Below are 26,632 nucleotides of genomic sequence, written 5' to 3'. Positions count from 1 at the left end.
TGATTTTTAGATAGAGTGAAAAGGGAGCAGGAAGAGACAGAGAGACAGAGAGAAACATTGATTGGTTGCCTTCCACACCTGCCCTGACCGGGGCCAGGAATCCAGCCTGCAACCCAGGTGCAACCCAGGAATCGAACCTCTGACCCTTTGATCTGCAGGCTGTAGCTCTAACAACTGAACCAAACTGGCCAGGGCTAATTCATGACATTATTTGCAATTAATCTATGTGATCTTGTATATAAAGATAGTCATGGATGCATTTGACCAAAAGCTATAGATAGAATTGTTATGGAAGATTTGTTATTACTAGATACAACTGAAGTGTTTACTAATTGAATTGAGAACTTTATAGAGGAAGAATTTTTAAATAAAATATCACTTAAATATATTTTTATATCACTTATATTTTCCAAGAAAATGACATTGTCTTAGCAGCAAAAAAAAATGGCTGTCCATGAAATGGTACAGAGAAGATGTTCTACATCATTAATCTTTGGGAAATGCAAATCAAAATCACAAGGAGATAGATATCAGTTCACACCTGTTAGAATGGCCATTATAAAAAAGATAAGAAATAAGTGCTGGTGAGAATGTGGCAAAAAGGGAACCCTTGTACGCTGTTGGTGGGAAGGTAAATTGGTACAGCCACTGTGGAAAACAGTATGGAGGGTCCTCCAAAAATTAAAAATAGAGTTACCATATGATCCAGCAATTACACTTCTGGGTAATTTGTCTGAAGAAAACAACACACTACTGTGAAAAGTTACATGTACTCTATGTTCATTGCAGCATTATTTACAATAGTCAAGATATGGAAATAACCTAAATGCCCATCAGTTAATGATCAGATAAAGAAACTGTGATATATATATATTTGCACAAAACATGGCTGAATCTCAAGGGCATTATGCTAAGTGAAATATGTCAGACAGAGCCCAGCCTGCGTGGCTCAGTGGATTGAACATCATCCCATGGACTGAGAAGTCTCAGTTTGATTCCCCAGATTGTGGACTAAATCCCCAATAGGGGAAGTGCAGGAGGCAGCCGATTGATGTTTCTATCTCTCTCTCCCTCTCTCCCTCTAAAAAAAAAAAAAATCAATAAAACATATTACAAAAAAAAAAAAAAAAGTCGGACAGAGAAAGAAAAATACCATATGAGAGAGCATATGCCAAATCTAAAAATAGATAAATAAATACAAGCTCATAGAAACAGGAAACAGACTGGTGGTTTCCAGAGGTGGGTGTGGGGGGAGGGTAGAAAAAAATGGGTAAAATATGTTTTCTTTGTTTGTTTATTTAAATAAATTGAATAAAAAATAAAATAATATGGAAATATTTCTAAGTTATATTTTAAGTGATAAAAGCAAGACACACATCAGTGTATATAGTTTGCTATGATTTGGGTAAAGAACAAAAATGATGTGGAAAGAATATCTAAAATATTTGGATCTAACGATAGAGCAAACAAATGTTTCATTTGCTGTTAATTTTCTTCTTTCCATGCCCCCCCCCTTTTAAATTTTAAATCCTTTGGAAACAGCTAACTCTTAAACTTTAAATTATTTTTATTGTATAGAAGGGAATTTTAGAAAAATTTAGTTTACAAATTTCTACTGTCTATTATTTCTCAAATTTGCTTTTCTTACATTTTCAACTCTCTCCAAGGCTTTAGCAGATGAAATATCTAGAAGCAGACCTAATTAGAAATAAGTGAGCTCATAGTTATAACTGTTATTACTGTCATACTTCCTTTAGCTGCCAGAATATTCTATAAACGGCCATAGATAACCAGCTTAGTGGGCTTGCCTCACTGCACAGTACATAAATCACTGCTGATTTAACTAAGTAACGTAGCCTTTGAATTCAGACTCAGTACACACACACCCTTACACACATATTATATTTTACGGAATTTAAGAACAGTGCTTAATAAAATTTGAATGTCTTTAAAGCGGGATTTGGTCCTGTCTTCCACATTAGCGTTGAGAACCATTTCTGTCTATTATTTCATATCTAAAAATATCAACAGGGAGCGGTGTTTTGGGGGACAGTATTGATTTAACAGATAAGCATAATCTTTTTGTTTTCGCTGAAGCAATAAATACTTCAGTTGAAGGGTAAATAAATATTCCCTTGTTTTCTGAAATCCATCTATAGCATTCAGTATAACTTTGACCTTATAAGGAATAATCATTCTCTGGCACATTGACCAGAAAGCTGCACTACCTCCCTTTGTGAGCAGGTAACAGTACTGTTGAGTCATCAGGAAAGATCTTGGAAAGAGAACTCCCAAAGGGGATGAAGATGCTGAGAACCGAGCACTTTCCTGTACCACACTGCAGCTTCCATTGGTCCCGCAGACAAAACAAAATGTGAATGAAAAACAAAACAGTGAATAGAGCATGAAAATATTAAAAAATCAAGTCACAGAGAGCTTTCTTTTCTCATGATTTAACTTTAGAAAAGCCATAAAAACTATCGCAAAAAATGTGTATCATTGCTACCAGTCATTGTGACTGTGGTTGGGGAAGCAGTATTTAAACAAAAAAAGAAAGAAAAAAATATAACAAACTAGTTGGAGGACCACCTAGAAACTTTAGGCTTTTTATCAAGATGGTGAAAAAGCATAGGTGAAATAAGCTGGTTTGAGCTGGTCCAGCTAGTGATGGCAGTGGGAAGGGTGGCTGCCAGGACTTTTTTTTTTTAAATATTTTTTCTTTATTGATTTTTAGAGAGAGAGGGAAGGAGAGAGAGATAGAAACATCAATGAGCGAGAACATTGATTGGCTACCTCTTGCATGCCCCCCACTGAGGACAGGGCCCACAACCTGGTCATATGCCCTGACCAGGAATCGAACTGACAATCTCTTGATACATGGGTCGATGCTCAACCACTGAGCCACACCAGCCAGGCTGCCAGGGCTTCTTTAAGAAGACAGGCTGGAGGAAAGAATTTTTGTCTTCCTCCTGCCTCTCACCCATGTCCGCTAGGACACTCACTGCCTTCTCCTTCCCTGTTAAGGGCATAAGTTCACCTGCTCAGGTGAGGAGGTGATGTGATGTGCAAGATCACAGTCACTTCTCCACCCTATTTTCTCTCAAACCCAAATTTGATGGGCCTTTCTTCCTAAGAGTTTAGGGGATGAAATTCTGACCAGAGAAATCAACTCGTATCTGTCCTCTGAACAATTATTTCTGTAGAATCAGTAACGCCTTAAAATTTATCAAATTTGTTGTCACTTGCTCTGGCCAGTTTGGCTCAGCGGTTCGAGCATCGGCCTGCTGTCCAGAGAGACCCAGGTTCAGTTCCCGCTAAGGGTGTGTACCTCGGTTGCAGTTTGTCCCCCGCCCTGGTTGGTCGTGGGGGTGACTGCCACTCGATGTGTCCCTTTCACCTTGATGTTTCTCTCTCTCTCTCTCTCTTCCTCTCTCTCCCTCCCACTGTACCTGAACAAAGAATGGAAAAATGTCCTTGGGTGAGGATAAAAAAAAAATTGTTGTCACTAGACCACTTTTCCCACTGAATTAAGCTGAGTTACCTCTTTTTTTTTAGCACGTGCCTCTGGCAGGAACCAAGCCAGGGACTCTCTGGTCCACAGGCCGATGCTCCAACCACTGAGCCAAACCAGCCAGGGCTTGAGTTACCTTTTATAGCTAAACTTCTTGGGGTTACTATTAACTTCTTTTCTGAGAACTTTCTCATCATCCTTTATGATACATCAGGAACACTTGAGAGGTTTGTTTTTCACTCAGCGGATAGCCCATATTTACTGTTGTAAAGAAATGGGCATTTTGCTTCCTGAGAATGAAGCAAAGCCATCAGGGCAATATTATTATATTTTTATTTGTTGCATTGACTCTATTTTTCTTGAATAGTGGACAGTCAAGAAAAATAGAATACATCTGAGAACTGGCTTTGTAATAGGTCAAAAAACTGAACGAAAATGATGAATTGGAAAAAAAAAAAAGATGTAGCCTTTGTACTCCCTAGTGAATTAAGCTGCTTCAAGATCATTTTTGTACCTACACCTATTAAATGAAAAACTCTGCTTGCAGCAATACAATGCTGCAATTTTTGTTCAATGGGATTTGATAATCATAATATTTACAAAAAGTCAGCCCAACTCACGTCACTTCTCCTCAGAATACTTTGTGTGAAATAGCTTCGATGGAAATTTTACCTTGACAGTGAAGCGTTTTTTCTTTGGTGGATCCCAAACCATGCCAGTTGAATGAATGAATGCACGCAAAGGGGTTAGGGATGTCACCAACACATATGCTTTCAGAATCACAGATAGATCTTTGGCTCTAAAGATGGTCTCATGTGGAGCAAGGGCTGTTGTTTGATCCCTAAAAAATAAAACAACTCAGTTAATGTCCCACAATGTAGGCTAAGTAATTTGTAAATTATCGCAAAGCTTTTTAAACTTCATCTATGCTCTGTTGGACCCCAGTGTTCAGTGTATGGATTTTCTTAAACATTTTTGCTATTTATTAGCATCACTACCAGAAGGTATACAGGTATGGAGAAAAGGGATCAAATTACTGAGAGTTCCCCACTCAGGCAGATTTAATCAAAATATTTTTTTAAAGAAAGGTATAAAAATAGTACCTAAAATAAGTTTTAAAGATTTAAAAACTTCAAATTACTCACATATGGAACCATCATAATAAAAATGATAGAAATTATAGCTTAGGAAACAGTGAAACACCTGACATTGCCTGGCTCTGGCCTTGACCACCTTTACTCCATCTACCCCTCAACAAGAAAAGAGGTTACATTTCTCAATAGTGGACAGGGCACCACAATTCTATCAAAATCCTTTACCCACTATTTCTACTTAATGCCCTCACCACAAATAACTAGGAGTTAATTTAAGAGATGAAACATTAGGAAAACACTTTAGTCTACAAAGAAAAAAATAACACTGGTTTAATTTTTATGATGAAACAACTATGCTATCATCATAAATGGTATCAAAATGTATAACTATTTTTTTCTCTACTATGTTTCTATATTCAAAATGTCTAAGCAATAGATGCATATGATTTTTCAATGAATACTATTGATTGTGGAAATACTACTTAATAATTATAAAAGTAGATAAGGGAAATTATTTTCTGTCTTGGATAAGATCATTACAATCTCTTAATTTATCTACTTTAGAAATCATTTACCTAGAGGTAACATGAATAATGTGGTACCCCGAGTTGCTTTCTTAGATCCTGAGAACTATAAAAAATAATAATAACTAGGAAAAAATGTCATTCAGTCATACTCATAGACTAAGGCAATGTCATTTGAATATAAAATGGAAGTTAAAATTTTATAGTTTCACATTTTCAAGCTTTTAAATTCAATTTACATTAATGTAACTTCCTATAAAAGAGTCCTATTTATCCAAATGTTTATTCTATGGCAGGAGAGGTTTGAATTAGTCTAGAAGAAAGTCAATGATGGTATTCTTTATTAAAAAGAGCCAAAAATTTAAATAACAGACCTAATAATTAAACATGGAAAACCCCCTAGATTTGTTCGATGCTTTTCTCCTCTAAGCTGTCTTCTGAAATGCACGTTGGTTGTAACAATTCAAATGATTAGCTTACAGCTGTTCACGTCTCCAGGTCCATGGTTTCCACATATGTGGCTTCACTGTTTTTGAAAGGTGACTCCAAGTACTCAGCTTGAATTGTGTGCTCTGGTCCAAACACACAGAGGGGTTCACCAGAAGCTGCAGTTCTGCAAAGATTCAGAACAAAAGACATTCTATTGTTTTCTTTTGGAATTGCTTCCAAAATCGAGTTTGCTGTGTTCAACTACTTTTGTTTTGTAGTATGTTCTACCACAGACTAGGAAAATAACTGGAATAACAGATGTCAAATGTTCATGCTCAAAGGGGAGACAGACATGCTGTCTCCAACTGTCCTGCCCTAAGCAGACCTGTCTTCCACACAGCTAAGAGATGCACTCTCAGTATGCGAAGGTACCTGCAGGAGCCGACTTTGTTTGTGAAGAGAATATTACATGGACAACTTGAGTTGACTTCCTGACAATACAATCCTTGGCATGTAAGAGTTTGCCATGCTTTGTGACCTAACAACAGTGCTTTATTATTTTGTAAAATATTACTTATTGGGTTTTTGCATTATATAAAAGTAAAGACCAACAATAGTAACTTACTTCAGAACACTCTTATTGATTTTTTTTAAAATAGATACACATACTTTTTAAAATCAAATTGTAAAGAAAGCTATCAAATGGAAAGAAAAAGCACCCAGCAATTCATCCCCAAATAGGACTTCTCCCCTTTAAGCCAAAGTCAAAGCTTCCATTATTCACTTTACCATCTAGATAAGCAGAAAATCTGTAAGATACACATCATTCTTCAATATATAAATTGAAATAAATATCAATATATCTACCTAAATCTATGTATGTAGATATAGATGGTCCTCAACTTACAATTTTTCAAAATTATGATGGTGTGAAAGCAATACATATTCAGTAGAAAACATACCTCAAATTGTGAATGTTGATCTTTTCCCCGGCTACAGATATGTGGTACATGCAATACTTTCTTGTGATGCTGAACAGTGGCAGCAACCTGCAGCTCCAAGTCAGCCTCACCATCACTGTCCTCTAAACAACTGACACTCTACAGTGTTAGATGATTTTGCTCAACTGTAGGCTAAGCTACGGTGGTCAGTAGATTAGATGTATTAAACATATATTCAGTTTACAATGGGTTTATCAGGAAGTAAGTCCATCTGAAGTTAAGGAGAATCTATATTTCTGCTTTTTAAGTTATCCAAAAGAGATATAATGGTCTATATCTGGCTATTCACCAACTAATCCACCCAGGAGTCCTTTCCATATCAGCCTATACAGAATTACCTTATACTTCTTATTGGCTTAGAGCAGTGGTTCTCAACCTTCTAATTCTATGACCCTTTAATACAGTTCCTCATGTTGTATGTGGGCAGATATGCATGTGGGTAGACCTGCCTGGAGACAGATAGAACAGCGATGTCTCAGTTCCTAAGACCACCGGAAATATGTGTTTTCCGATGGTCTTAGGCGACCCTTGTGAAAGGGTTGTTCGACCCCCAAAGGGGTCACAACCCACAGGTTGAGAACTGCTGTCCTAGAGGGTTTCGTTAAATGAATATATATTTATTGTAACCATTACCTTTTTTGTTGTGTATTTAGATTATTTTTGTAATATTTTTCTTGTACTATTTCAAACATACTACAATGAATGCTCTTACACATCTATTTTGGTGTACTTTTACAAGTTTATCTAGAGGCACCTGGCTGGTGTGGCTTAGTGGTTGAGTATCGACCCATGCACCAAAAGGTCACCGGTTCAATTCCCACTCAGGGCACATGCCCATGTTGTGGGCCAAATCCCCAGTGGGAGGCATACAGGAGGCAGTGAATCTATGTTCTCTCTCATTAATGATTTTATCTTTCTCTCCCCTCTCCCTTCCTCTCTCTCTAAAATCAATAAAGAAAAAAAAATTTTTTTAAACAAGTTTATCTGGAAGCAATTCTAATCTGCATACAGAATTGCCAGGTCAATGAGTAAATGCACTGTAAATTTGACAGACATTACTAAATTGGTATCCAAAAAGGTTGCCCCAATTGCCACTATTTTCAACAGCATATAAGAGTTGTTTCCTTATTGCCAGGCCACAGTGCTAGTTCTCAAAATGGAATATAGCTTTTAAACTATCCCTCCCACCCCTGTACACATTTCATCAATTCTAACATAGTCTAATTTAAAACACTCACATTCTTAAGTAAAAGTCAGCAGAAGTCAAGCTGTTCAATGTATTCCCATATCTCATTATTTAGCACAGTGTGATCTTTCTCAAAAAAAGATAGACTATTTATAAGGCTGCCCTATTAATGACTTTCTAACACATCTTAATAAAAAATATTCAAACTGCTTTTTTCTGGAGGAAACAAATGAAGAGTCATTAAGATAATTTCTTTCTTAAGAATCAGACTTAAAAAGAGTTGCAGTGTCTATATATTCCTTTAGATTTTTAGTAAGAAAATAAGTGTATTTTTTTCACTAGACTTAATTTTGTAGATTAAATTTGCAGAAAGAAAATACATGTTCTTTTTCCGCTAAATAGACATTTTTTTAAAATTTATTACTAGGAAAAATTTTGTCTCTCCTGAAACACTAATTTATAGCCTTCTTTGTATAATAAGAGAACAGTGTAATTTACTCTGATTTCCCTTTACTTTTGCTGCCAAGAAGCAAAGCACTGATTTGAGGCCCTGACCTTGGGCAGAGCTGACCTTGAAGGAACTAGACATATTAAGTGTTTCACCAAGGTAGAAGCTCAATAATTTTGAGGAACTAGTCAGCAAATATGTCAAAAGAGTAAATAATTTTATGTCCCTCTTTTGGTTTCGTTCAAATGAAGGAGCATATGCCATGTAATCGACGAAATCCAATATAGGAATTGCAAGGAATATGTCAGATTTCCACATTAGCCAATGAAACTGTGGTTGAACAATGGAACTGAATATTGATTAAAGTAAGTTTACCCTTTGTGATATATACATATATATATATATATACATATATATATATATATATATATATATATATATATATATATTAGACTTTCCATTATATTATTCCAGGTTTAGAGGTTATTTTCAATGATTCTAAACAAACAAATGAAAATCTGTAATTACATATCCCCTGACATTTAAAAGCATTCCCATTTCCCTTGATTACAGCCAACACTAAAAATGTTTCATTAAAAAAAAAGTAGATGTTTCCAAAATGGCAGCAGAGTGAATGGAAGTTACACAGACCATCTCCCAGGACCAAACTTGAATTACAACTAAAATAAAGACAAATCATTGGGAAAAAGCAACAGAAAAGCAGCTGGAGAGAACCCATATAACCAGGGACAGGAAAAAAGGACACAGTCAAGCCTGGTAGGTCTGCAGTGGCCTGAGAAGGCAGGTTGGATGCCCACGGACAGAACTGTTTTAGCTGTGAGCAGCTCCCTCAGGGTTAAAATCCCAAGCCAGTTCCACAGTCCAGAGAGCCGGGACAGAGCACTAAGTTAGCTACAGCCACTCAACTTGGGTTTTGGAAGAGGGAGGGTGGACTGTTCTGGAACTGTGTGGGGACACCCTGGATTTGGAGGGCACTCAGAATTGTTGCTGAGTCACAGCCACACAGGATGGTGGCCATCTTGCTCAGAGTTATGGGGAGAAGCAGCAGCCCCTCCCTCAGAGATTTAACTCTACAAAGCTGGGCCAGAGAAATGCAAATTGAGTCTCATTAACAACCAGCATCTGCCCCACCCTCTGGAAATCCTCTCACGCTGAACACCTGAAGAAGTTTTTCATTCAGCTGAGGGCTACAACCCCAGGCTCATCAAGTAACTGAGACTAATAGCCTCCAAACAAAAAGCTTGGGTAGCAATATTCATATTTGATGAAATAGATTTCAAAATGAAGGCGATAACTAGAGACAAAGAAGGCCACTACATAATATTGAAAGTATCTATCCAACAGGAAGATATAACCTTGGTAAACATATGCACCCAATATAGGAGCACCAAAATATATTTTAATCTTCTGGAGGACTTCAAAGAAGAAATCAACAGCAATACAATCACAGCAGGGGACTTCAACACCTCACTGACATTACTAAATAGATCCTCTAGACACAAAATTAACAAGGAAACACAGACTCTACATGATGCACTAGAGCTAATAGATTTAATAGGTTTCTACAGAAAATTACACTCTAAAACTACAGAATTCACATTCCTCTCAAGTGCACATGGGACATTCTCAAAGATAGACCATATGTTAGGACACATACTAAGTCTCTACAAGTTCAAAAAGATTGAAATTATATCAAGCATCTTCTCAGATCACAATGGCATGAAACTAGAAATCAAATTCAACAAGACTATGCAAAGACATTTCAACACATGGAGGCTAAATGGCATGTTATTAAACAATGAATCAGTAACCTAGGAGATCAAGGAGGAAATTAAAAACTTCCTGGAAACCAATGAAAATGAACACACAACACAAAATCTATGGGAAGCAGCAAAAACAGTCCTGAGAGGGAAGTTCATAGCACTACAAGCCTACCTCAAGAAACAAGAAACATTTTTAATAGATTATCTAACCTCACAATTTAAAGAGCTGGAAAGCAAACAAACAAACAAACAAAAACCCCAGAGAAAATAGAAGGAAAAAAAAAATAGTAAAAATCAGTGCAGAAATAAATGACATAGACCAAAAAAAAAACAACAAAAAAAAAAAACACAATTCAAAGGATCGATGAAACAAAGAGCTGGTTCTTTGAAAATATAAACAAGATTGATGAACCCTTAGCTAGACTCACCAAGAAACAGAGAGAGGACCCAAATCCACAAAATCAGAAATGAAAGAGGAGAAGTAACAACCAACACCACAGACATACAAAGGATCATTAACAAATACTATGAACAATTATACGGCAATAAATTGGACAATCTAAGCAAAGTGGACAAATTTCTAAAAACACAGTCTCCCAAAACTGAACTGGGAAGAGATAGAAAACTTGAGCAGACAAATAATAACTAAGGAAATTGAAGAGGTAATCAAGACTCTCCCAGCAAACAAAAGCCCAAGCCCAGATGGCTTCACAGGAGACTTTTACCGAACATTCATAGAAGAACTAATACCCATTCTCCTCAAATTATCAAAAAAATTCAAGAAGAAGAAAGACTTCCAAACTTGTTTTATGAGGCCAGCATAATTCTAATTTTAAAACCAGAGAAAGACACTAATTCCAAAAACAATAGAAAGATCATACATACCTCAACATAATAAAGGCCAAATGTGACAAATCTACAGCCAACATCATACCCAATGGGCTAGAACTAAAAGTATTTCCCCTAAGAACAGGAACAAGACAGGGATGCCCACTTTCACCATTCTTTTTTAACATAATACTGGAAGTCTTAGCCTCAGCAATCAGACATGAAGACAAAAATAAAAAAGATCCAAATTGGAAAGAAGTGAAACTGTCATTGTTCACAAATGTCTTAATATTCTACTCCCCCTCTTCCTTGGGCACACACATAGAACCTAGAAATTTATAAACAATACCAAACTAGGATTTGGCTTTGGGAGGAATTTGGAAGATAAGGTTCTATGATACAAACAGTCTTCAAATAGACTTGTAATTTATTAAGACAGGTTTATTAAAAATTCTCAGAAAGTAATTAAATATAGAGGGCCTAGCATGTGTCTTTAGAATTCTCCTACCCCATACTACGAAGACTGAAGGGATAGCAAATACAGATGTAAAATATTATATGAACTTTTACTTATTGACTCGTCTTTGCTTATTTTAAAGAGCTTTGAAGCCTATAACTTTACCACTTATCCAGAATAAAAGTAAACAATTTGTTAGGGATGTATGAAGGCTGCTTTTATTGTGCCTTCCAATATCTGGTTGGCCAAGCACTGAATGAGCACCGCTGACTATGGTGCAGTTTTATGAAAAAGAAGATTAAGCCAGAACCGTGAGACGTGGGTTTCAGTTTGATTCTTAACAACCAATGCTTAATGGGCATGTGACCTTGCCAAGGAGTCTTCTAGAATCCAGAATGTGATTCCCCATTAATTTTCTGAATGCCCCACATCTCTAAAAACAATGCTTATACGAAACAAGTGCTCAGTAAATATTTGTTCTAGCAATAACCTAGTTTTGGGGGGTTAAGCCAATGTACAGTTAAAACAAAATGGTATTTCCATGTATTAAAATATTTATTTTGTTGTTTATTATTCCCTTCTATGTGACATATAATTATATACATCATAAGCAAAGACTAAGCACTACAATGGTTATCTGCCAAATTTATATTGTATTTGATTTACTATTTTGCCCCATAGCTAATAATTAATACAAAAGAAAGAGTAAAAATATAACTATACTTCACAAATATTTGAATATTGTATTTAGTATAAAGAAGCTAAACTTAGCCAGTATTTTCTTATTTTAAAACTTCTAGTGAAGCTAAAGGCCTTAATTAATTATTAACAATTAGTTTTGAGATTAGGAGTATAAATAAGTACTACTTATGAATGTATTGTTTTTCTTGCCTGAGGACATTTACAAGTCTTAGTCTTTAGCCTGCAGGCATAAAAGCTATGCAAATATCTCCTCAAAATTTACATGTATAGCAAATATAAATTAATATATGTGTAAACTGAAACCATAGCCAGGAAATAACTCTCTGTAGGAGACTTGGGAAAAAATGGATGAATGCCAGAATCAAAGGAGTAACTGAAGAGACTTAACAAGAGACTATTAAAGCAGGGACTGTAAACAAACAAACACAAGGGAAGAGATAAGGACAAACAGTAGTCAAATTCCTCCTGGCTGACAAATAGAAGCTCTTACCACCCCTGGTCCAGGAGGGGGACAATTACAGAAGTAGGCAAAAGCATAGCTGCGGGAGAAGACACCCAGCAGAAGCGATGGTTACAGGTAGAGGAGCACAGGTAGAGGAACACAGGCACTTCCAGGCCAGGGAATAAATATCCCAAAGTCCTCTCCATCTGAGCTCTTATCTCCTGCCAGAAGTGAAGGGACAAGGGAGCCCTGCTGATGCGGTTGGAGCAAGACAGCTTTCCAGGGGAAGGTCCAGACTTTGGAGGGGAAAACAATGAGTTTTGGTGCCAGCCTTCTCCTTCCTCTGACCCAAATAACAAGAGATTTGTGCAGTGGTCATAGAAAAGGGGGCTGCCATGAAAAGAATAAGCAAGCCGAGTGCTGAGCAATTTTACTCGAGTTGTGTGTGTACCTTGTAGTTCACAACCTGGGAAATGAGTATAACATGGGCAAGGACTGGTTTTCACTCTCCACTTCAATGTGGTGCTTGTTAGACTGGCATGATACACTCCAGCCATATCAGGGCACTGCAATGACACGGAGGCAGCCCAGCAAGGAGGCAGAGATGGACCCTGAGATGAATGATCTAAGCCGAGAGGCCCCAAATCAGCAAAAGCCCCTGGAACCCTCATGAATCCGTGGTAGAGGTCACCAGCAGCCAGCCAGGGGAAGCTGTGCCGGAGGCTGGACCAAGCAGACTGAACCTGGGTCTGAGGAGGCATGGGTGAGGTCAATGAAGACACATGCTCTAATTGGCCCAGCACATTGTCATATAGTTGCTAATAAATTTTTTCCACAAAAATATTTTACAAATAGTATCTAAAATCACATTTATTTTTTACATTTTAACTCCTGTTTATTAATAACTTTCTATTCATAGATGTGATCATGAACTAATTCCTTGAGTACAGTATCTTTACCTACAAAATGGGGATAATGATAACAATAGTAACAAGAAGAATCTGTCATATGGATTCTGACAGAACAAAACATGAAATTTCCTTTAAAGTGCTTTGCATAGCACTTGCAACCTACTGAACACTAAAAAATGTTAAATGAAAACTAGTAGTGGTTGTTTTCAGTATAATTCTTTTCTATAACCTAGAAAACCTGCTTACAACTTTAGAAACTTCAAAGTGTAACTAAAACATTACTCCTTTTGAATTTTTTTCAACACTAAGGGGTTCTTATCAGTGCAGAGTATATCAAATAAAGGTTAATCTATTAAACACTCTTTTTATGTGATTCTTAAACATCTGACATTTGACATTAGTCTCTTATTAATAAAGCAGGAAGTATGTGGAATAAGCACAAATGTTATGTAGACCAAAATAAAACACAGCATCTTTACTACAAGTGGCTGCAAAAACACCCTGTTTTTAGTGACTACAATTTTGCAGTGCAGTATCCCAGAAAAGCTGTTTATTTCCCAGTGTGTTTAACTTATTTAAAGGAGCTCTGTATTAGAGTTAAGTTTCTATTGATGAACCAAGCCTGGGACTGACCCAGTTAGTGCAATACTTATGTTGGTTCCTCTTTGTTTTGTTCAGGGAAAGACTTCTTTGCAAACAACCAACACAAATTTAAACAGAACTAGGTCTTAGTCAACAGGTTTATGACACATAGACAAAACTCCCTGGACTATTTCAGACCTACACTTTAACTTAAATGATACAATTTGGATCTATATACTCCAAGCACATCAATTCCTTAATAAGTTTTTACTTTCATTTTATACAAGTAGCATTGGCCAGAGCATCTTTGAGAGAATGGATACACCAAATGCTTAAAGGCATTATTAAATTCTAGCCTTATGCCAGGAAACTCAAAATTCAGAATTCCTTACTCAAGATCTGCCATTATGATACTATTACCTATGTGGCTTTGACACCAATAGTTTATTCTCTATAGTTTGAGAGACTATCTTTCATATGCTTTTACCCTATAAGGGTACATCAAACCACAAATACAAACAGCATAGTACTTCAATATAGTACTTTTGGGGGTAAACTAATAGCTTTCACTTTACTTTATAGAAAATGAGATGAATTCTATGTCCTGACTTAAGTGGAGACACAGTTTGACATAAAAAAATGACCAGATCAATGACATAGCAATGTGCTTTGAATGGGTAGTCATTATATAAAATTTCCACCAACTAACCAACCAATCAATCAAATGCTTATTGAGCAGTCAGTAAACGCAAAGCCATAAATGTTCTCCTTTCTGTTCTTTTCAGTGGACTTGTCAAAGTCATGCAGTGCTACACAAAAAATTTTCCTCATGAACTGCTCTATGTTTTGACCATGAAAACGTAAGATCCTTGAATTCATCTCATTTTCCTTGGTATTAAAAGCTATGTCCAGACTACTACTTCAATTTTCTTGCCCCTATGATTTCACTGAAATGACCAAATAGAATGAAAGATTGTTTTATTACTTTATGGCAGCTTAATTTTGCTTTGATGTTCTTCTGCAAAATTTCTCCAGAGGTAAAGAAAGAAAAAAATGCTTGACTACTTCAGCAAAACCAAAGATGCATAATTCAGTATAAATTAATGATCATCATTAATAACAATTTGAAACACAACCTTCAACAAATATTAATAGAGAGTGCAACAAATATGATAATAGAATAGCTGTCTAAGCCCACCCACCATGAAAATAAGTTAATCTTTTTATTAAAATTAAACTTTTTTCTCAGGAATATTTTCTGGAGTAAAACATGAAATATTATAGATATAATTTACATCAGAATAATTAATGACTTACCAGAACTCTAACATTAATTTGAAATTCTTTTCAAGTATATCGCAGTCAATCCTAATTTAAATGTAAGACATAAACAGCAGGGTCATTGCCCCTATTTTTGAAATTGCCCTTATTTTAAATAAAGCCATACATTAGCATATCTCTCCTTTAATGACAACTTCACAGACCAACTCAATTTTCAATTTTTACCCTACTTTTTGGTATAATAAAGCATACACAGTATTACTATCAGTCTGCTTCTCTATATCAATATTACTTACCAATAAATGCATTATATGAACCAAGTACATATTTAAAGTATCAAGATTTTTCATAATACCTGACTCTGAGCATGAAACAAAAGTATAGAATGTGCAGAGACTAGAGCCAACTGTCAAAATGAAATCTAATGAGAGACAGAGATCCAAATATCAGAAATAGGTCAGAAATATAGACTATGGCCGAAGAGATTTTTTATCAAGACATTGAGCAAGTGTATGTCTACAGAAGCATTTGTCCTCACGTTCTTCTTCTTCAGTTGGCCAGCAATATGATTTCAGTCTGTGGAAGCAGGTCTGGCTGAAAGGCATTATAACACGGAATCTACTCTAATAGATGAGGACACAAGGGGTGAGAGTTCCTCAGAAGATTTTTTTACCTTAACTAGGTACAGTTGGTACTAGTCAAGTACATTTGGCCTATTTTATGTATTGTAAATGACGAAAAGATTAAACAATTAATTGAGCCAAAGTGGAAGGAGCCTTCATATTTGAAGTGCTAAATAACACTTGGTCTTCTTTTTAAAGCTTTCTGTAGAATTTTTAACCCCCCCCTCCTTTATTGATTTTAAAGAGAGAGGAAGTGAGAGGGAGATAGAAAAATACTGATTAGAGAGAACACTGATTGGCTGCCTGCTGCATGCCCCCAACTTGGGGATTTAGCTCACAACCTGGGCATGTGTCCTGACCAGGAATTGAACCAGCAACCTCTTGGTGCATGGGTCGACACTCAACCACTGAGCCACACTGGCTGGACTATAATAAGCCTTGGCCTTTAAAGATGTTAATTAGGCGATTAAAATTTTGTATTCTTTTCTGGATTTTAAACTTTGAGTTAATGTAACTCTTCTCTAGGTAGAATTTAGGCCAGGACATTAAATTCAAATGACCATTTTCCACAAGAATATTCTGCATATTTTCTGCATACTTCTTCATACTTCTCTCATTTTCTGTACTGCCAAGATACCATATACATGGATTATTTTTCATAGATTTAACATATTGTAACTCAGCTATAGAGTTTTGACAACCAGTACATCATCTCATTAACGCCATTTGTTTGCATGTCCCTGACTGAACTTCCAGTTCTAAACTGCTACTTAAATGCCTTAAAATAGGTGGATGATGGATAACAAGTCATTTATATCTTGCTATTTCTTACCAAATGCATAAAATGTCTTAGAATAATTTTGTGGCATCCGATAATATCCCAGTCATTTCAAATAATTAGGGCTGTGTAGTCATTGCTTTAAAAATCCTGTGAGCTCTCGCCCTGGCTGGTTTGGCTCAGCAGTTAAAGCATCGGCCTGCGGTCCTGAGAGACCCGGGTTCGGTTCCCGCTAAGGGCACGTACCTCGGTTGCAATTTGTCCCCGGCTCTGGTCAGTCGTGCGGGTGGCAGCCACTTGATGTGTTCCTTTCACATCGATGTTTCTCTCTCTCTCTCTGTTCCTCTCTCTCCCTCCCACTCTACCTGAACAAAAAATGGAAAAATGAGGATAAAAAAAAAAAATCCTGTGAGCTCTGGCATCACTCAGGTGTCCAAAGTGGTGAGTTAACTGCTTCAAGTCTCTGCTATAATTTCACTCTGTAGACCTAGCCAATGGAAGCTGAATTAAAAAGCTTGGATTATGCCCTGGCTGATTTGCGGTTAAAGCGGTGGGCCGAAAGGTCCTGGGTTTGATTCATCAAGGACACATATCTGGGTTGCAAGTTTGATCTATGGCTCCAGTCAGAGTCATGTGGGAGGCAACCAATCAATGTCTCTCTCTCACATTGATGTTTCTCTCTCCCCCTCCCTCCCTTCTATTCTATCTAAAAATGAATGGAAGAATATCCTTGGGTGAGGATTAACAGAAAAAAGTGAGGAGGGAATATTGGGTAACAATAACAAAATATCCAAGTATGGGTTTCCTTCCTCCTATTCCCTCTAAAGAAAGAATGATACATGCCTATGTAGGAACCAAGTCTTTGTCATGTTGTTTGAATAACAGGAATTGATGTTGTTTGTTTTTTTGTTTTGTTTTGTTAATCCTCACCCAAGGATATTTTTTTCTGATTTTTAAATAGAGTAGAAAGGAGAGAGGGAGAGAGGGAAAGAAACATTGATGTGAGAGAGACACATTGATTGGTTGCCTCTTGCACGACCCTAACCAGGACCAGGTGTCAAACCTGCAACCCTGGACCAGGAATCGAACCTGCAACCCTTTGGTCTGCAGGCTGACACTCAAACCACTGAGCAAAACTGGCCACAGTGATAAATTGATTTGTTAATCTACATAAATGACTTGGAAAGAAGAAAGTGGACAAAGAGACCAATGAGGAAGAGAGGTTGTATCAGACGGTGTTTTGGTGAGCGAGGGGTGGTGCTTAAGAGAGAAGAGGGTTATAAAAACAGAATTTAGCAGAAATGTCATTGTGTGTTGAAAAGGTTAATTGCTCTATTGCTAACATTTTGTCTCCAATCTGCCTTCCCTAAAATAAAGAACACACACAAAAACAAACAAACAAAAAACACAAACAAACAAACAAAACCCAAAAAAGTATTAAATATTTAAAATATTCCTCAAGGCTCTTGTTGTCAGACCTGTTGTTGAAGGGGGCGATTTAATTTATCTATATGCTTAATACAACATTGTGCTCAAACTTCACACAACATTGTGCTCAAATTGAACACAACAATGTGCTCAAACAGAATTCAACACAGTGCTCAACCATTCTCTCAAAGCTTTTGCCCAGGTCCCTTGCCAGCCTGGCTCAGTCCCCTGCGGCTGAGGTCAGGTCCAACTGCCCAAGTTGGCAGCTAGGGCTCTTCACAGTGAGGGAAGGGGTGGCGGGCACTGGCAGCCAAACAAAGTCTAATTTAAAGAGAAAAAAGTACATGAAGTTTTCCTTAGGAGAAAAGCTGAACTCAAGAGTGTTCATTCAATTTCATGGATCTACAGTGATAAGTGACAGAAGTCCATGGCCACTGTTATCCATCAAATGATTTGCAATTCAGGTTTTCAGCACGATGCTTTAAAACTGCTCACCTAATCTCCAACTTGCCACCACCACTGACTGCTGAGAGAAAGCTGTTCTTCTCTCAGCATTTCTTCAATACCCCAACTCTCACTTTTATTTACCAAATAGCTTAAAACATTTACAGAACATATTAGTCCCAGAAGCTTGAATTAACATTAGGGCACAGTTTCTGACTAGAAATTTCAAAATTGGTATGACTTTCTTTCTTTCTTTCTTTCTTTCTTTCTTTCTTTCTTTCTTTCTTTCTTTCTTTCTTTCTTTCTTTCTCTTTCTTTTCTTTCTTTTGAGTTTGCTCCCCCCACCCTTCCCATGAGCCATATTCTGTATAATTAAGGGCTTTTCACCCACAAATGGCTGAAAATGTTTCAAAAGCTTATAAGTAGCAAAATATCCTATTAAAGTCTATCCAATAGGTAAAATTTCCCTTAATTTAAAACTCAGGGAACACCTGCACATTGCTCATTTTGCTCTTGGCAAAATCTACATGTGTAGATTTACCAATAAATCATGTAACTGGAAAATTTTAAATATCACTTTGTGGGTGGTAGCTTTGCTTTTTTATAGCCTGCTATGAATATAGTTTAAAGTTCTTTCTTTTAAATGACAGAATCTTTTCTAAAATTGGCTGTTGACTGACCAACTACATAAGACTGAGAGAAGGAATCTTGAAATAGAAATATTTCAAAATACTGAACTGAAAAAGATAAATTAGGTATAACCAGTTTACTTAGCCATGTAACCTTTCTCCTTTCTTTCTTAATTCTGTATTTAGACTTAAAGGAAACTTTCTGCCTCTGCAACATTTGAAACACAAGAATATAAATAGTTATGGCTTTCTATTTTAAGGATAAATACAACCTTATTTCCATACCTTGTTCAAGAGAAATATTTTAGGTCCAGTTGTGGTATTGTTAGAACTTAACAGTACTAAACATCACCATCACAACAGTAAGAAAAAAATATATACCTATTTTTTGTTATTCTTCAAACCCTAGGTTCAATAATAGATGACAGGAATGCTCTCTGGTTATGATTTACCAGTACAGTGACACTAATCTGTGTTCATTTTAGAATTCATCACATCTGGCCTTGACCAGAAGAACTGTGCGTGAGGCCTACGAGGAAGAGGTCTACCTTAAAGAAGAAGAGGTAGCTGGAGAGAAGTCCAAGGATAACAGGATGATATAAAAGAGGAGGAAGCTTTACTACATTGTTCCTATGTTCCATAGACTCTCTTCCACTTCTTGTTTCAGGTAGAAAACTAAAACAATATTAAAAAGTATATATATATATTTTTTTCAAATTATGTGTGAGAGATCGAGAGTATAACATTACATTCAACAGAAAAAAATTATAGCATAAGAATGATTTTGACTACTAATATTTTACTACTAAATCAATTTAGTTTTGACTTATTCAGGCTTCACAGAACACCAAGGGACTTGCAGCCTGTGGGCAAGTCAGTGACTGATACAATGGGACACAGCAAGAACAATTGCAGCAGCAGCAAGAGGCACTGCATGAACCTTGGTGTTTCTGAGGCTGGGCACAGCACCTTAACACAATGATAAGCACAGCAGTACGGCCTTTGCCACGTGGGTCTCTAGTACCAGAGCACCTTTGGCAGCATGACCAGTGGTGGAGCACCAGAGCAGAAGTGGAGCAAGTGCTGGACATGGTATCAAGTATGAATGGATTGCGTTCATGAGCACATAGGATACACACTCTAAGACAAAGAGGGCATTTTAGGGCATCACAATGATTAGGAATGCCATAGAAATTTAATGGATGAGGGTCATAAGTGCTAGATTTTTGCCATGTGTAGAATAAAGCCAGTGTTTATTTGGAACACATGAGTAAGATGTCAAGTCCGATATCTGTTTGAATAGTTAGGCATCCATTCTCATTGGCCAGTATACATACCACAACAGTTGTTACTATGTTAAATATCACTCTGGGCACAACAACAAATCCTCCCTCATCCCACATAGCTTTTGAATGTCTCACTGGACAATGACAATGTGGATGTAAAGCCTGTCGCTAACAATTTGAGCCTAGAGCTTGATTAATTTTACATATATAAACTCCAAGTATTTTGCCTATTTTAATATACACTAAATTTTGCAGAAATGCAATTTCATGGTCAAGTGAAGGAACACTGTACTTTGTTTTGTTTGTGACATTTGCAAGAGTTGTTTGCCATTTTGGAAAGAGACATCAGCAATAGCAATGAGATCCATGGAATCGTAGTTTCCTTACAACGCAACCATACCAATCTAAATTTGTATCTGTCACACTCGTGATGATTCAAAATATAAGTGGGCACATTTGATTATTTCATTACAGCCTATGGTGTCATTATGCCAAAACAGTTAAGACATTATGCTAGTTTGTTGAAATTATGTGCATAGGTAAGTTATAGACATTTCCTTCCAGATCAACCAGAGGTCAGTAAATCTATTCTCATCAAAAGAGAATGTGAGGTCTTTTAGGATTGGGAAGATTGCTTTAGGATAATCCAAATGTGACTGGTAGCAGGATTCTGAGATAAAGGGGCCTGAAGATATTGAGTGTAGATAAAGACAAAGAAATATTTTTGTGATCATTTTAATATCCTAGTTTTACTCCCAAGTTAGTGAATTTTGAGAAACAGAGATCTCACCAAACTAGATGAAAGTAATAGTCAGTAATTATTAACTATTATTTATAAAAATATTTATTGAAGTAACAATCATAATACTTAACATTGTGGGTTGCTGGCTCTGTGCAAGGCATTGTTCCAAGTACCTTATATGTATTAACTCATCCAGTCATCCCAGGAATCCTAGGAGCTGGTAAATATTGCCCAGGACACTGGGCTGTTAAGTGGCCAAGAAGGGATTCCCACATATGCAGATTGGCCTAGTATGCACCCTGTTCTATCCAACCGCAATGTGCTATTAGGTCAAAGCAACTACTTGTTCTGAAAACCATTTTTGAGAACCATCATTTCACAGAAATCATATATTTCCCATAAAACATAATTTGGTTCTACTTACATTTATTAATCCACATCCCCAGATTGTTCTTTATAAATCAGTTTGGCAGCATGGTCAGTGAATTCTAAAACCCTCCTATGAAGGTCAGAAGAGCAACTTCAAAATGCCAAGACAATTAATTATTGTCCCTTCCAAGCAGTCCAAAGTGGTCACTATTATTCCAGATGTCCAGACCTGAGGCTGGTGGTTCCACCCACATCTGAGTCACCCCCTCATCCCAGCATATGGCTACAGTGTGAAATTTGTCATGGTAAAGTTTCCACTTTGCTTAGAAAGGTCGTAGAGGGTTTGAGGAACTGAATCTGGAGTGGGCATATCAGAAAAGAGTAACAGAAAAAGGTAAAGACAGAGTGCCAGTGAGCACTGAGGACCTGAGCTCTGACTGCCCATGGCCGGCCATCTCCTTCTACTACTGAGGTCCCGATCAACAGACTGAAACAAAACAAAACAAAAACAGTCCTCTGTCTGCAGCAACATCACTTGACATCTGCTTGTACTCAAGTATTATAATGAATTAGAAATTACTAGAATTATTTTAGTTGATTAAAGAATAATAAAAATAATTAAAAATAGGTAAACAAGTTCAATTTCTCATTAGGCCCGTTATTAAGCTTTCTTAAATAGCTCCTCTCTCATTTTCTCGATGTATACGACAGGATTGAAATACAGTATAGCAGCAGTGAGTACAGTACTTGAGATGTGAATCTGCTTCTTTCTAGCTGTGTAGCCCAGAGGTTCTCAGAGCTTCCATTTCTTCATCTGAGAAGGCATAACAGTGTCTGCCCATCAATGGTTATACAGGGTTAAAGAATAAGTATGTAAGTGTGACACATTGTCTGGCATATAAAAAGTAAAAATTAACCCTCTTGTTATTATTTTAGGGTAACTTATCTATAAAATAACACTGTAGCATAGGTCAAGAAGCCCTACTATAATTATAAAACAAACTCCAAACTAGTACTAATCTGTTTGATTACTATCTGTGACCTCAACCTCTATTCTAGGTAATATTTGCCTATTTCTTTCCATATCAGGTTGACTCCAACAAGAATAATATTGTTGTACCAGTTTTATGTCAACATGTTAAATTGAAAACCTCAATTTTTTCCTCCAAGTCAAGTTATGAATATCTTGATTAATAGAGAAACAGTATCTTACATATTACTTTTATAGATTTATAATCCATATTTGGCTAGAAAGCATTTTCATGACAACTCTATGAGCAAAGAATAGTTAGTATATTGTTCCTATTTTGCAAGTCTGGAAAAGAAGCACAGACTCTTACTTCCCCCAGAGTTATATAACTAGAGTTAGTAGCTAGGTGAAACTAGAATTTTGGTTTCCTGATACCTGGACCATAAGATTCCTCACTTCTGTCTTCACTGGGTGGAAAGTGAGATTTCTTCTAACCTCTTAGGGCTAGAAATCTTATCAGTACATACTTTCTTACAGAGGCTTAGAAATAGGTGAGGCAAGATGGGCCTTCAAAAGGCCCTCTCAGTCAGATGAATTATCCACTTTTGTCCTTTTTGGGGTAAGTAGCATTTAATATGCTACACATTTTCTTATAAAATTACTATCAACACTGGGATTGTACTGCTGCTATGACTCTATGAAGTCACTAACTAAAATGATTCAAGAAGCCCAGCTGTGTGGCTCAGTAGTTGAGCATTGACCCATGCATCAAGAGTTTGCTGGTTCGATTCCCGGTCAGGGCACATGCTCAGGTTGTGGGCCCATTCCCCAGTGGGGAGCACGAGGAGGCAGCCAATCGATGTTCTCTCTCATCGATGTTTCTATCTCTCTCTCCCTCTCCCTTCCTCTCTCTCTAAAAATCAATAAAGAAAAAAACAAACAAAATGATTCAAGACAAGAGAAATTCCATATTTTACCATTAGATGGTGCTAAGAGAAGTTTAAAGAAAATAGTCTCAAAAGTTATTCATGAAATGAATCATAAGATTTGATTGGGGTTTACTATAAAATAGAGTCTATGCTTCTTTCCCATACAGAAGCACACCCAACCCATCATCAAAGAGTAAAACATCTTCCAAAGCTACCTTATTCATTCAGTTAATTGTACTGTGGCCAACTTCAACTACAAATGAAGGATTCTAAGATTCTATTTAGGGAAATGAATATATTTCCCTGTATGGCTTGCTGCAACTTTCATTTTGGGTCTTTATCAATATATTTTTAAATAGAATGTGTCAGATCGGAAGACACTAAATGCCTAATAAGTTATATTGTTAATTATTATAATTACAATGAGAAGTACAAGATGTTAGTCATCTTTCCACAAATAATGTGCTATGTAACATACATTTTGTTAAGTTGTGTGCATTACAGTTAATGCATCACTTTGGTGGGCTATTATTTTCTAAACAGATGATAACTTGCAAATCAAAAGTCAGGTCAGGGCCCTGAACTTACATGAAAATGAATGAACAAAGCCTTGAGCACCACAAGCTTACTAACACTTGCTGTGTCTTAACGCTTTTAAGTTTTTTGTTGCCGCTGTTCAATATCTCTATGACTGGAAGTAGGCGGGGCGAGAGATCATCAAGTTCAACACTGTATACAGCCAACACCAACTGCTCTCTCTACATTACATATTTAATAGATATTTTAAATGCATAAACAAACTAATCAAAGTTAGAGTATAGTTCTCAATTGCTTACTGGCTTCTCTAACAAAAAAAAAAAAAAGCATCTAAGTTTCAGATGAATTTTCACCATTTCAGCAGCTAAATCCTAGAACCTGAATTTGTTGCACACCCTTCTTGACCTAGCTCTTGTAATCCTCAAGTAGTACAGCCTCCAGTGACTTAAAAGTAGAGCTTGGCCACTTCTGTAAGAACTTTGTCATCTATTTTGTAGCAAGATATGTTTTTTAGGTATCTTATCAAGACTTCACAGGCACTGCTAATATTTCTGTTGCAAAAACAGTGACTCAGAAAGAAATGAAGTGGGGAACTATCACAATCACTGTTTAAGTGATCTATTTGTGGAAGAAATGCAAATAAATATAGTATAGTTTATTTTAGCAGGCTACATTCTGTGTCATGGAATGTGTCTAACAGATGGAATAAAATATTGATTAATAAATGCAGACTGGGTAAATAGGACAACCAAATTAATAAAATACAAAAATAGTTTACTGATTTTTATTATGCAATGCAAATAAAAGGTCTTATTATGTAATCCACTTTCATTGCTTAAAGTTCTTCATATTTTAACAAGTTGTTTTGGCATTATCATTGAAATGAGTCAGCAGGGGAGCACTGGAAAGAGTTTGACAGCAAAGGTGACTATCACTCGAATCACCTCTTCCTTTATGGTATGCGGAAATCAGAACTGATAATCAGAATCACAGTATAAATTTGCTGTACAATGTTGTCCCTAGTGTGTAAGAGTGTTTGGAAAAAGATAACAAACTCTCTGAGTAAAATAAGTAAATATACCTCCATGATGGCATGAGAATTCAGAAATGCCAAGTTTTACCAAATCAGTTCAACTTTTAAACTTTCCCTATCAAAAGAGCAGAGGGATGAATGAACTCAGCTAGTCAGCCTTTAGCACAATTTCAGATAAGTCAACAAGCTACCAAGTGTTTGCTAGAAATGCACGTTTTGTCCCTTTCAAGCTGATATGATGCCAAATGTGCAAAGTATAAAGCCCTGAGCAACACAAGAGCAAGAGATAGCTTTGGGTTGGTGAGAGTGGTCTAGCTTCCACCAAAGACAAGAAAAAGTCTCCTAGAGCTCACGTTCACCCCTATATCCCAGTGCTACTGGCTACCACTGACCTTCCCTCTCGTGTTGCCAGGGACCAGTCATGAAGTATCTCAGGCACACTGACAAGTTTGCTTCTCAGTTTTGAAGAAATGCCAAGTAGAAGGAAGGCTTATGTAGTTTCCAGCTAACAGGTTACAGTAAACAGAAGATATGTTTTCCAATTTTCAAGGAAATGAAACAAAGCTGTCATTTCCCCAAAACCTTTACAGTGATACCTCGGTTCTCGAACATAATTCGTTCCAGGAGGACGGTCGAGAACCAAATTGTTCGAGAACCGAAGCAATGAAACCCAATAGGAAATAATGGAAACTGGATTAATTCGTTCCAAGCCCCAGAAAATGCCTATTTACTGGCCTAATTTGTATATAATATGTAGAAAAACATAAGTCTCAACAAGAAATAAAAGTGTACAGTATGTCTAAGGGTTAAATTCAGTGTAAAGCGTGACTCTCTCCACAAAGCGTGACTCTCTCTGCACTCACACTGATGACGCCAGCAAGGCGCGCTGGGCCGAATGAACGCCATTCGGCTCAACTCGGCTCATCTCGGAAGTTCGAGTTCCAAATATTTGTTCGGATTCCAAGACAAAAGTTTCTCGAATCTCCTGGTCGAATACCGATTTGGTCGAAAGTCAAGGCGTTCAAGAACCGAGGTATCACTGTATTTGATTTTGTCTGTGACTAATTTCGAGATTTATGGTTCCCAGGTCAGACTGTGTTAGTGACCACTGCATTTGTAGGATACAACAGTTTCCATGTGGTTCTGACTGGCCTGCAGTGTTGTCTAAATACTTATCAGTAGAATTATTCATTTGGGTTGAAGTATGTCCTGTGGGGGGAAAATGTACATTTGAGAGAGAGAAGAATATCAACACTAATTAATTTATTATATTTAACTAGCTCCCTCAAGTTAAAGAGAGCAGAGACAAGGTCTGAGAACATGTGAGACCTGGGGTTCAGATAGGAAGTGAGGACAAAGCACAGCACAGAACAGCAAACCCACATACAGACCAGCAGGACACTTGGGTAGTCTGTGGATAGTACTGAGCTCTTGGTACAGAAGACAAGGAAAGGTAAATATTTCCTTACTTTAAACTGATTTGGGGCGGGGGATGGAACTAGTTCTGCCTAAAAATTTCATGGGCTTTTTCATAACCAATCAATAAATATTTATCAAACAGCTATAATAGACATTTGTTGTCTTAATCTGTATAATATCTCTTTCTTCTATTGGGGATCTGTTCTACCCCCTCCATATGGATTTGGTAGAACTGCCAATCACAGTTCCCTGCCTCCCTCACCCA

General features: G+C 36.9%; 1 protein-coding gene across 1 annotated transcript in view; it reads right to left on the bottom strand.

The window, feature by feature from the left end:
- CPED1 (cadherin like and PC-esterase domain containing 1) overlaps nt 1–26,632 on the bottom strand; it is a 311,055-nt gene that overhangs the window by 194,107 nt on the left and 90,316 nt on the right. Inside the window, exons 6-7 of the mRNA XM_036247475.1 lie at nt 5,610–5,742; nt 4,184–4,352 (exon numbers count right to left, since the gene is read on the bottom strand). Coding sequence (XP_036103368.1) covers nt 4,184–4,352; nt 5,610–5,742 — 302 coding nt within the window. The remainder of the gene's footprint in view (nt 1–4,183; nt 4,353–5,609; nt 5,743–26,632) is intronic.

This window comes from Molossus molossus, unplaced genomic scaffold (assembly GCF_014108415.1).
Source record: "Molossus molossus isolate mMolMol1 unplaced genomic scaffold, mMolMol1.p scaffold_m16_p_7, whole genome shotgun sequence".
NCBI lineage: Eukaryota > Metazoa > Chordata > Mammalia > Chiroptera > Molossidae > Molossus > Molossus molossus.
The sequence above is the reverse complement of the archived record's forward strand: the minus strand, read 5'-3'. Positions and strand labels throughout refer to the sequence as shown.